Below are 13,370 nucleotides of genomic sequence, written 5' to 3' on the forward strand. Positions count from 1 at the left end.
GAGCACATGCTATTGTAACTGTCATAGGCTCTCCTGCTTTTATCTGTCCATTTATCTATCCATCTACCAGAAGACAGACTCAACTGACCGTGACACTGTTTTCAGCATTATATGTTGTCATTTCTCATTCTGTTGATTTTCAGTGTCTATTTCTTCTTTGTGTGATTGAGGAGTAAGTGAAGTGTGCCAGCGGAGCTCTGCCCGTGTCATTGTGGTGGCATTACTGATCGGAAAGGTCTCCATTAGTTTATAAAATATCATGTGTCCTGGACAGCCTGTGATTAAGAGTGTGTTTCAGAGGCCAGACTGCTGTCAGCAATATCTGTAGGAGGAAAATCACTCCAAGTGTGTCATTGGAATTATATTTTAATAAGTATTTATGAAATTTGGAGTAAAAATTCTCAGCTGATTTATTGAACATCTGCTGTAGCAGACTTGTGCAGTACATTAAATGTAATGTGTTTAGGTTTGGAGGTTTGTTTTAGATTAGTACATGCTTCCTAATTCTCTTCTGTTGAATAATTCACTACTGTTCAAAAGTTTTTTTTTTGTTTTGTTTTTCCATGCTTTAAAGGATTAGTTCACTTTCAAATTAAAATTTCCTGATAATTTACTCACCCCCATGTCATCCAAGATGTTAATGTCTTTCTTCAGTCGAAAAGAAATGAAGGTTTTGATGAAAACATTCCAAGATTATTCTCCATATAGTGGACTTCAATGGAGCCCAAACGGTTGAAGGTCAAAATTACAGTTTCAGTGCAGCCTCAAAGCACTCTACACGATCCCAGACGAGGAATAAGTGTCTTATCTAGAGAAACCATCACTCATTTTCTAAAAAAAAAATTGTATACGTTTAACCATAAATGCTCATCTTGAACTAGCTCTCTTCTTCTTCTTCTTCTTCTCTATTAGAATTCCAGCAGTGTAGACACTGCTAAGTGTTTTACTGCCCTCTACAGGTCAAAGTTTGAACTGATTGTTATATACTTGCACTAGCATATTGTAAATGACAATTTAGTTCAAACTTTGACCTGTGGAGGGCAGTAATACACTTAGCAGTGTCTACACTGTCGGAATGATAAAACATATAAAATGTGCATTTTTGGGGGGTTGATGCAAATGATCGATGTTAACACAAGACAAAGAACAGATGAACACTGAGTGTTTAAATACACAAGATCATGAGTACCAGGTCAACCAAACAATGAATAACTATAGCAACTAAGGAAACAGGAACTGAACAAGTCAAATGAATATCAAAAACAGAGACATAGGGAATCGTGACAATTATAGTGCATTGGTTCCATATTTTGTTATGTGATGCAGCGACATTCATGCAGTGTGACTCAATGTCCAGACTTTTTAGGTCCACTGTGTGCTGTGATTTGGATGCTGGTTTTCTCACCAAAATTCATAACTAGGTTAACTTGCCCAGCTTCACTAACAGGACCATTCCGATGACTAGCTTCGCCAGTTAAGCTGTGCTGGTGCATCAGCCAGACCAGTACTAACCAGCATAAATCTGCCAGATAACCAGTGTTTTGTGATATAAATCAAACACTACTCAAGTTTTCAGTATCACACAAATAGTTTGGTCAACTGACCTTCTGGCTTATTTTTTGGGGAACTTTATTGAAACAAAATAAGATTTCATATCACTGAATCAGTCTGACTATATTTATTTACAACAAAAAAGTAAGGGTTTGATTAGGTCAGTATCTTCTTAAGGAAGTTATTACTGTGCAGGTGGAAATTCATGTTGTCTTTTCAGCAAAAGTTAAGTTACGAGTGAACACTACAGGCCTCAGTGATATTTGTGTTTTTATACGGGGAATTCATGCCTGTGCTGGATGTTTACGGGCCGTGTGGAGCTCAGCGCACCAGCGGAGCGGTGAACTTTCTCTGTGCCCTGCTGTGCCAGGACAGTGGGCTGACTCTGAGCAATGTGATGCCAGCTTTTCAAACACAGAATACATGATTCATCACAATCCCTTTGTTTCTCTCTCTCTCTCTGTAGGTGACATCACACAGAAAGGCTATGAAAAGAAAAGAGGGAAATTATTGGCGCCCTACATACCCCAGATACAAGGTAAACAGCTCACTCTTAACAACTGTACTGTACAGCCACTGTTTAATGAAGTATTTTCACTCACGGTGCATGTCTAGGTTATAAAATCCTCACTTGTCACCTCTTCGACCTTCCACCCAACTTTTCGAGTCTTACTGCGGTCTGGAATGATCTGAAATACATGGATGGTTTCGGTACTGTCAAGGATACTCTGAGCTAATGGAAACAATGTGTGTGTCTCTCTGGGGAATAGGAGTTATCCACACTATAAAACTAAATACTAAGTGCAGGGTTCAAACTGCCTTAAACTCTCAATTATGTGGTGTGTGTCTTTGTTGTTTGGTTTAGGGTGGCTAGCAACTGCCCATATATCCAGGCATGATATCTCTTTCCATATGCAGAATACAGACGTGACAATTATTTATGGATCCTTGCTCTTTCACCTCTAAAATGTAAGAAATTCTTCCTTTGGGAGTCTTAAATTTGTTTTATTCATGTGTTTTATTTGGAACATGGGATAGTTCACCCAAAGATGAAAATTATGTCATTATTTCAATCATGGCAACTCTCTGAATAGTTTTATTATGTTATTGATATGGCTATGTTAATGTATTGTATTTAGATTTGCTACGCTGTTGTTGCTGGTGCTCCTGCTGTAGAGCAAGTTACTACTAATTTAGGCAGGTGGAGCTGGGGAGGTGGAGGGGTTCAGAGGAACTCTGATAGCTTACAGCAAACACTGAAGCAGACTATTTGAATGTGATTGTTAGCAGACTGCATATAAAGGATCTATAAGCCTGCGCCATTTAGAGTTTCATGACTGAACTAGACTTTTATGTCATTCCAAAGTCATGTGAAGTCTTTCTTCTATGTAACTCAAAAAGATGAGCAGAATGTTCACTCTGCTTGTTCCATAAAATGAAAGTGAATTGGGACTGGAGCTGTTGAGGTCCAAAAGTCACCTTAAAAGTGTCATAATAAAATTGTCCATGTGACTTCTGCGTTGTTTTCCAAGTATTGCCTGCAGTCAGACAATAGCTCTGTATGAGGAATAGGCTGGACATTTTTTTTTTGTTATTCGAAGAACAGCTTCCTATTCGACATTGCTTTCTCATGTTTGCGTTCAGTAAAAATGTATGAATTATGTTTTTAACCAAATGTTATTAACATTATTCTGTGTCCTGGCTTGATGTATCTTGATGTGCCATATTTGAATGAAAAAACAAACAAAAAAAAAAAAAACTGATTTGAGAGTGAATTAATCAGGACATTTTTGGGTGAAATTCTACTGAAAAAATTGCACACAGTTGTCTTTTCTCAACACTGATCTTGTAGGAAACAGTGTTATTTTATATTATTACTTATATACTATTATAATATGTATTAAAATGTTTGATTAGTTTTCATTTTAGTGCAAGTTTTACTAATTTCAATTATTTGCCAAGACAACATTTCTTACATTTTTTTGTTACGTTTAATTTTTTCTTTTAATATTTAGACCTATGTTTTATTTTATTGTAGCTTCATTTCAATTTCCAAAAATGATTTTCAATAGTTTTAGTTGTACAATAGTTAACAGTAACGGCACTGATGGGAAAAGCCAAAGGCCCTCAACAGAAGTGGATGTCACAGGTTATCTCCCCCATTCAGATCAATGGCATCTGTTTTGGTGATTTTGTTCACACGTGACGGTCAATATTTCGACTGCTCATGTCTTTCTGCACAACCCCCTCAGGGCTCTGTCCCTGCTCAATCTGTATTCCTTGTGTATGTTTAATTTTAGATTGTCCCTGCATACGTATTTTATGATGGTTGCGGTGGCTTGTGGAAAAGTGAACGTCTGTCTGGGCCCCCACTCTATATTTTTGGTTTGGCTTTGAAACAGAGAATCAGGACTTGATTTTAAATCAGCCTTGCAGCAGAAATGGCTCTCCATTGTGGGCTTTGTCTTTGTTGTTTTCTAAGCTGGCTAACAGACCACCACACTTCCTCCCATGATCCTCTCTGTGCTCCTCGGGTCCTGAAACCCTTGTGTACAAGAAGTAGACTTTAGCATATGTTTGAAAAAAGTACTTATTACAGAAATAATATACTTTAAAAGAGTATACCTAAGTGTAAACTGAATGTAACCTTTTCACTTAATTGCACTTTACACGTAACACTTAACTGCATGTTAATTGAAAGTAATTAAAGATGTATTATACACTAAAAAAAAATTATGGGTTGAAATGGACCAACCCAGCGGTTGGGTTAAATGTTTGCTCAACCTGCTGGGCAGTTTTATTTAACCCAACTATTGTTTCAAAAAATTACTATATGTCAGGCTTAAAATGAACCCAAAATAGGTTGTAAGTTAAAAATCAGACACATAATTACTAGAAGCAACAATAATAATCAAAAGGTGTACATTTATTAACAAGCAATTTAATAAATGTTTATTGTTTAATTATTATTTGTTAAACATATTAATAAATGTTCATTTCCAACATATTTTGGGATCAACAACTTATTTTGAAGCAACAATACAGTATTTTTTTTAAACACTAGTTGGGTTAAATAAAACTGCCCAGCAGGATAGGCAAACATTTAACCCAACCATTGGGTTAAATCAACCCAATCTCTTTGTTTGTCCATTTTCAACCCAACTTGGGTTGTTTTCAACCAAGCTTTTTTTAGAGTGTAGTTTAAATTTATATTAAATGCAATTTAATTTAGAGTGCTTTTTGACCTACTTAAGTAGGACTTAAATACATATTTATATGTAATTTCATAATTACTTCTTTTGCCTGGTTAAAGTTACTGCTGAATGTACTGACAAATATTTGTGATAAACCAAAACATACTTTAAAGTAATTTCTGTTTAAATTTGTTAATCATGTATTTAAATGTTTGTAATTACACATTTATAAAGATGAAGTTGCAATTTCGTACATTTAAAATATATTCACTTTAAATGTAATATTGAATAACAAACTACAGTTAAAATTATAAACAAGTACTTTGCATGTGCTTTAGTATGTTAGTCAACACCTCAAAATAAGTGTACTTTATAAAGCATTAAAAACATAATGCTAAAACATAAGTACAAAAGTAGTCTCTTTAAGTGCACTTAAATTGCCTTTTCTTTTGTCAAATCGACTTAGATAATTAATGTGGTTTAGACAACATAATATGTTGAGTTTCTGTTGATTTAACCAATCGCCTTCATTGTATTAACTCAAATTTTTAAGGCAACCAGGTAACTTACTTTTTTAAGTTTTTTTACAGTGTATACAGCTTTTTTAAAAATATAAGATTTAAAGTACACTAAACATTCAATACAATTAAGTGCACTTCTTTTTCACAAGGGATGTCAAAGAGGTCATAGAGATTTGGCCCTCTGAAATTGTCTTTGAATCTGTGTGTTCATGTTCACAGTTGATGTCCTCTACCTCAGAACAAAGAAGAAAACTGCACACAATTTGTGCTGGAAAGGTCTAGTTCACCAATATTGTACTCAGGCATTAGAGCTGCACAAATCTAAGTAGCTAAGCCGTTTCTTGTGAAATCTCAAATCTATCTGTTTATGTAACCAATTAAAGCTCATTACGATCAAGACTCCTAATGAGGCCTCGGTCATTAAGGCTGGCACATCTAGGAATCTTCTAATTGTTACATTGTTGCATCTTCTGAAACATCCTGTCCAGATCTGACTGGTAACAATCATTTTGAAGCAGGAATGTGATTGGTTGGTTATCAGCCAACTGTGGAGGGGCATTTACTTGCTTAGCAACTGGACAGAGCTACTTGTAGCATTTACTGCTGTGTTATCTTTGCACATAGTTGGGCTTTTGTGAATCTGTTGAGATTACACACGTTATCAGGACATTGTATCAGTGGATCTGCATAGGCCTTGTGTGTTAGCGCTTATGAACCAGCACTCCTCACTTCTTTTGATGTTACGGACTGTCTTATTGTCCTTAAACAACTTTAGCCGTGAGTAAGCTTTTGTTGAGTTAAGCAGGATTGGAGGTTTTGAGGTGGAGAGTTTCCCAGAAGCAGTCCAGCCCAGTGTTATAATGCTGATACTGTGCAATTATTGGGAAGTCCTAAAGCAGTAATGATGGACCTAATAACAGAGGAAACAAGAGATGTTTTAATAAGAGATACTTAAATGAATCATGTTTGCAGTATAAAGCCTAAGGGGAACATAGCAACCCAGAGGGTTTATTTTTCATTAAGTCTTCCATTCACATGTGGCATTTGATCTGTAAAGTTGTCTAAATTATAATTTTAAAGGTGGGACTGTTTTTCTAGACAGATGAACGCATGTTTATACAGAACCATTCAAAAGTTTAGGGAAGATCATGTTACTGTAGACACTTTTTTTGTGTTTGTGATTTTACAAACTGCGGGATTAACACATAATGTAGTTCCGAATATTCTACTTATCCTAAACTAGTCCTACAGTTGGCGACGCCTGTGTTTATCCGTCTTTGTGTCCTTTGGTTAAGTATGTGACCTTTCCTGAGCTCAGTGTGGTTGTTTAGGGATATTACCCTAATGAATGCTCCACCATGTCAACGCAGGAGCTGGAGTTCTTTTCAATGATTCCCAGGGCAAGAGGTCGTTATGAAGTGGTTGCTAGGCAAATGGTTTGGGAGGAGGAAAACAATCCTGTGTTGCTTTCTTTGACTTTCCAGGAAAAAAACGAACACAAAGATAAGAGGTCACTAGTTGTCTTAACCTGTGATAGATGTTCCTTCACGTCACAGTTTCACAAAGCATAGATAGTTTGGTTTCATTTAGATCCTATATGACAAAAGCAGGACTATGTTTTTTAAATGCAATTTGTCTTTGATGTCCTTCATCTCTCCCTGTTTGTTAGCATTCACTGGTGTGATAAAGAGGTCACTAGACCTCAGATCAGAACGTTTCTCATTTCTGCTACTGCAGCTACAGCAATGATGATCTTATGTAAGCGCAGCGCTGCGTGACTCATCAGTCTTGACCTTCTGCAAAGGGAAGGCTTTTCTAAATTCATAGAAATTACATTGAAATTGAGCTCCCTGCCATTCAGGATTCAATCAGAAGGTTTAAATGAAGAGGTGAAGCATCATTTACTGTCACTTATTCTCACTTTGAGTGCATATTCAGTAGGCTGTGATTATTGCTGTACATGTGCTATATACAGATGTGTAGTTTTTCCCCAGACTCATGCTGTCCCCGATGTATATGACCCATCAAATGCAGGTATATTTCAGCAGTGGCATGTAACGCAGTCACTCGTACTAGCCACTGTTGGGGGTTGAATTATATATAATATATACATTTTTCAATTATAGTCTTTTAAAAAAGCATCTGAAATAATAAACTAAGTGCAGTGTAGTGTCAAAAATATAGATTTTTCAATACATATCGATACTGAAATATCTCAAACACTTCCAATACTCATTTTCCACAGAATAATATTGAATAGACAGACAATAATATTGAATATTACATGAATATTGTTGGTGTTACAGGGCTTGATTTTCAGCATGGGATTACATGCATTGTGCGTAATTTTACCCATTCCCGCAGATTTTGTGTTCACACCCAAAGTGTGTGCACATAAAGCCACCTCTCAGTACTGAATTGAGTTCTTTTTCACTGCTTATAGTGCTGAAATAGTCAAATACACACAATTTAAAGTCAAAATGCAGGTCTTGGCGAGTATTAACGTGATCAAAGTCAGTTGTTTTAAGTGAACGTAAACAGTAACGCACGTGTATCAGTATAATGGATCCGTGCGTCAGTTCTTAAAGTGACAGCGGCCTAATATACACTATTTTGCCAATATACACTATTTAAGTTTTGGGACGCCTGCCTTTACGTGCACATGAACTTTAATGACATCCCATTCTTAATCAGTAGGGTTTAATATGGAGTTGGCCCACCCTTTGCAGCCTTAACTCTTCTGGGAAGGCTTTCCACAAGGTTTAGGAGTGTGTTTATGGGAATCTTTGACCATTCTTCTAGAAGCACATTTGTGAGGTCAGGCAGTGATGTTGACGAGAAGGCCTGGCTCACAGTCTCCGCTCTAATTCATCCCAAAGGTGATCTATCGGGTTGAGGTCAGAACTCTGTGCAGGCCAGTCAAGTTCCTCCACACCAAACTCACTCATCCATGTCTTTATGGACCTTGCTTTGTGCACTGGTGCGCAGTCATGTTGGAACAGGAAGGGGCCATCCCCAAACTGTTCCCACAAAGTTGGGAGCATGAAATTGTCCAAAATGTCTTGGTATGCTGAAGCATTAAGAGTTCCTTTCACTGGAACTAAGGGGTCAAGCCCAACCCCTGAAAAACAACCCCACACTATAATCCCCCTCCACCAAACTTTACACTTGGCACAATACAGTCAGGCAAGTACCATTCTCCTGGCAACTGCCAAACCCAGACTCGTCCATCGGATTTGCCTGACAGAGAAGCGTGATTCGACAATTCTCCACTTCTCTAGAGTCCAGTGGCGGTGTGCTTTACACCACTGCATCCAACGGTTTGCATTGCACTTGGTGCTTTAAGGCTTGGATGCGAAATTGGCGTCTTCTGCGCACTGTGCGCCTCAGCATGCGCTGACCCTGCGCTGTAATTTTACGTGGCCTACCACTTCATGGCTGAGTTTCTGTTGTTCCCAGCTGCTTCCACTTTGTTATGATTCCACTAACAGTTGACCGTGGAATATTAAGTTGTGAGGAAATAACACGAATGGACTTATTGCACAGGTAGCAACCTATCATGGTACCACGCTTGAATTCACTGAGCTCCTGAGAGCGACCCATTCTTTCACAAAGGTTTGTAGAAGCAGTCTGCATGCCTAGGTGCTTGATTTTATACACCTGTGACCATGGAAGTGATTGGAACACCTGAATTCAATGATTTGGAGGGGTGTCCGAATACTTTTGGCAATATAGTGTATATAAACACTGTCTACATAATCACGCTCAGTTCTAGGATTTAATCCTCAACCCTCAGTGAGAATGTGTAGCAAGAGAACATTGCCTCTTTAAATCGGCACCATATTACTATATAGTATGTCAAAAGTAGCCTACTTGTACTTAAATTGGTACCAAATCGATAAAAAAGGTTTTATAAATGATACAATGATTCAAGTCTTCCTTCAGTTCAAGTCGGTACACGTGTAAGCTACTGTTAGACTAACAGAAAATTGTAATAATATCATTATTATTAACAGGTATTACTACTCAAAATATTCACTGGTCCTGCCTAAATAAATAAAGTTTGTTTTTGTTTGTTTTTGACCTATGTAACCAACATTTTAGATACCAGTTAAATTTCACATTTCGCGAATTCCACAGCAAAAAATAATACTAGCCTAACTAACATAAAGTTCAAACATTAAAGACAAGTAAACAGTCAATAATAAAATAAGAAAGAATGATAAAAATTTAGTATAGGGAACACATATATAAACTATTAAATATGACTTTTCCCTCAGTAAACTCATCAAGTGTAGCATTAGTTCTGACAGGTCACGCATCAGCTGACACCCAGCTGATTCACATTGACCTATAGGAATACAACGCCCATCACCACATTTGCTTATATGTGGTCCATTCAGTATTATCAGCAGTTTTATCGCATTGTTCAGGAGCTAATTACCCTCCTCCACCCCCAGCTCCTCCTTTGTCCAGTCAGGACTTGCCCCTCTGATATTTCTTTCGATCAAACTCATTTCTTAAATCATGTTGTTACATTAATTATGGCCATTAAGAAATTAATGATATTGCAATACTTTGTTTCAGTTCTGTTTACCCTAAGGGGGGTTATCGCTGCTCTCCCTGTTCTTATCCTTGCTAGGCTGCATGGATGGGCAGGGAGTTTTTGCCCAGAACAGAACCATACCGCCAATCTAAACTGTATACTAACTGCCAGTCATCTTTGACGATAGTGATCCTGACAGAACTAATTTACTGCTTATTAATAGTTAGTAAGGTAGTTGTTAAAATTAGTTATTGGGTAGGATTAAGAACGTAGAATATGATCATGCAGAACAAGGCATTAATATGTGCTCAATAAGTACTAATAAACAGTCAATATTCTAGTTATATGCATGCTAATAAGCAACTAGCTAAAAGACCCTAAAATAAAGTGTTACCGAAAGGATAAACACATCTTAAGCAATAGAACAAATGGATACAAGAGATGCAATACAAATACAAAGATACAAATTATATAAACAGTACTTTACAGTACTCGTGTGTATAACTGTCTGAAGTGAATACCTATTAAAACTACAGTTATTTAGTTAAGAACAGTTTTCTTTTGTTGTTTGATTAACATTATTAACATAGGAAACAGAAGGTATATGAGGCTGCTGTCACTTTAAGAACTAATGCATGGATACGTTATATTGACACACATCAAATATTTTCTTTACAGTTTGCGTTCACGTTAGACTGTGTTTTTGTGGATACTCATAAGACAGGCAAGTATTGAGTTAGTCTCCCACTTGAATGGCTTAAAATCACTTGAATGTTTAAACTGACCAGACTTAAAAACATGTGAAAATGATAAGCTTTCTTGAGAGAGCAATGCTGGTCTGATCGTTCAGATGGGTCTAGAACCACCCCTGTACATAATAAATAAATACACTAAATGTAAATAAATGTCTGCAGTGGTGTAGGCCATAGGTAGTATAATGCGTGGAAGTAGATTTTGATGCAAAGAACTGCTACTTTTATATTGTGTAAGTAGAATATATTGCTATTATACACTTAGTGTAAATAGTTGCTTGCCTTATTTATATGCCAGTTTGAAGTAATTCATATTGGTGAGAAGCTCTCAGTGATGAGCCTCAGCTGAAACTCTAGTCTGGTCACATGGCCTGTGGCTGTCGCAGCAGAACAAACTGATGTGAGATATGTGTCTCTTCAGCCCATGTCTGTCATGTTTGATGAAGTATTCACTGTCTGCGTCAGCACAGGATCACCATGAGAGCTCTGTTTGGAGCTCAGATGTGGTGTAAAGGACCCATTGATCTCAAGGTGTTGTGTTACCCGTATAGCAGAGAAGTCTGAAGTCATAAGAGGATTTATGTTGCCATCTAAATGCAAAGACGAAATCGAGTAGTGTCACTTCAATGGTTTATTACAAGTAAATTACTCACCCTAAGATTATTTACTTATGTCTGTTTCTGTGGGCCTAATAGGTGTAACAGGATTTTATTGCACAGTTTAGTGACCTTTATTCTGTAATGTTGGTTTTTGTACAGTAATTTCTTCTGCACAGTGGCCCCACAATGAGCGCTTCAACTGTCCTTGTTTTACACTGCAGTTAGCTTGCTAATGGGAAAAATGTCAAGCATGGAAATTGGAGTAATGCCTTTGTCTGTCTGAGATGATAATGTTCTGGTCTCTGTTGTGTGCAGGTGTAGATCCGTCTCTGCAGATAGATCATAGGATCCACGCGTCATCACAGGTGGCCCCTCCAGGCTCCAAACAGAACAAGCCGCGTGTGGCGAACTCAAGGGATGAGCGCTTCAGATCAGGCAGGAACATTTCCCTGCTAAACTCTCTGATCATGAGGGACGAGCACAACAGATATGCCCTTGTGAAAAAGAAGTACACTTTATCATACTTTATTAAAAAGAGTACGCAGCAAGATCCCCAGAGTTAAATCAACTCTGCTCAGATTACATATGGTCCCTCTCATATAGTGTTAAAGTAACACCGAATCAGAGTTAAAGTTAATGAGATAATTAAGTGATTATGTTATGATTGAGCATTAGTGATGAACACCTGCTGTTAACAAGCATAAACACTGAAAAGAAACACAATAACTATGAAGGACTTCCAGTCAGAGCTTTAAATGAAATCAACTGAAGATAAAAGGCATTAAATCTCTCAAGATCTGATTAAACAACTCCACAAACAGCATATTATCTCATTAATTTTAACTCTGCTTCAGTGTTATTTTAATTCTATGTCGAGAAGGACCATATGTTCTCTGAGCAGAGTTGATTTAACTGGGGATTTTGCTGTGTACATCGAAAAGAATATATAATAAATAGTAATATAGAAAATAATATACTTTATAAGAATAAGTGTGAACTGAATGTAATGTTTTAGGACAGTTTTTCTTTGAAATATGGTTAAAGTTACTGCTGAATGAACTGACAAACATTTATGAAAAACTAAAATATACTTATATAAAATATACTTAATATAATTTCTATTGAAACTTGTATGTCATGTATTGAGATATATTTGTAATAACATTTTTAACGAGGAAGTTGCAATTTAAAATAAATTAACTTTAAATGTAATGTCGAATAACACACTACAGTTAAAATTATAATCAAGTACTTTACATGTGTTGTTAGTCAATACATCAACTTAAGTGTACTTTAAAGCATGACAAAATATTATTAAAACATGATTTAAAATGTACATTAAAGTAAAACTTTTCATTTAACATTATTACAAAGTGGACTTTATGTGTGTTGAAATTGTCTCTCTTTAAGTACATGTACTGTAATTGGCCTTTTAATTCTTTAATAATATCTGCAAGTATAGTTTTTTATATATGCTTTTAAGATTTGAAGTACACTATAAGTACTAAGTGCACTTCTTTTTCACAAGGGTCAGTATCACTATTGCATGTTTCGTTCAACTTTGGGATGTAAATGAATGTGAATGATATCAAATTAATGTGAATGAATCAAACCATGTGACTTAAGCAAGCAGAGGTATATTTGTACTTTTCTAAGAGATCGACCTTACATTTATACATTTATTCCTAGGTCCGAAAAAAGGCTAAAAACATCAAAACACTATAATAATATAATATAATATAATATAATATAATATAATATAATATAATATAAAATAATATAATATAATATAATATAATATAATATAATATAATATAATATAATATAATATAATATAATATAATATAATATAATATAATATAATATAATATAATATAATATAATATAATATAATATACACTGTAATATTATTCAGGTATCCTGGCGAGAAGGTTATTATTATTATAATGCTATCAGTTCTGTCATATCTTGAAGACATTTGGGATTTGAAAATGTAATTTGTTGGATGTCTGACAGTAGTTTTTGCTCTTATCTAAAGTTGGCACAATCTGTCTCCACAGACCTTCATACAGAAGCAGTACAAGCAGCCTTGGCAAAGTATAAAGAGAGAAAGATGCCGATGCCCTCGAAGAGACGCTCTGTTCTAGTGCAGTCCTCAGTTGAAGCATGCACTCCTCCAGGTAAAACACACACTCACACACACAGGT

General features: G+C 36.2%; 1 protein-coding gene across 5 annotated transcripts in view; it reads left to right on the plus strand.

The window, feature by feature from the left end:
* dip2a (disco-interacting protein 2 homolog A) overlaps positions 1-13,370 on the plus strand; it is a 157,483-nt gene that overhangs the window by 89,277 nt on the left and 54,836 nt on the right. For 3 of the 5 annotated variants that reach the window (XM_067410495.1, XM_067410496.1, XM_067410498.1), the window contains exons 2-4: positions 2,018-2,089; positions 11,479-11,598; positions 13,224-13,343. In XM_067410495.1, coding sequence (XP_067266596.1) covers positions 2,018-2,089; positions 11,479-11,598; positions 13,224-13,343 — 312 coding nt within the window. The remainder of the gene's footprint in view (positions 1-2,017; positions 2,090-11,478; positions 11,599-13,223; positions 13,344-13,370) is intronic. The other 2 variants (XM_067410497.1, XM_067410499.1) reach the window with 1 other exon arrangement.

Source organism: Chanodichthys erythropterus, chromosome 14, assembly GCF_024489055.1.
Source record: "Chanodichthys erythropterus isolate Z2021 chromosome 14, ASM2448905v1, whole genome shotgun sequence".
NCBI classification, from domain to species: domain Eukaryota; kingdom Metazoa; phylum Chordata; class Actinopteri; order Cypriniformes; family Xenocyprididae; genus Chanodichthys; species Chanodichthys erythropterus.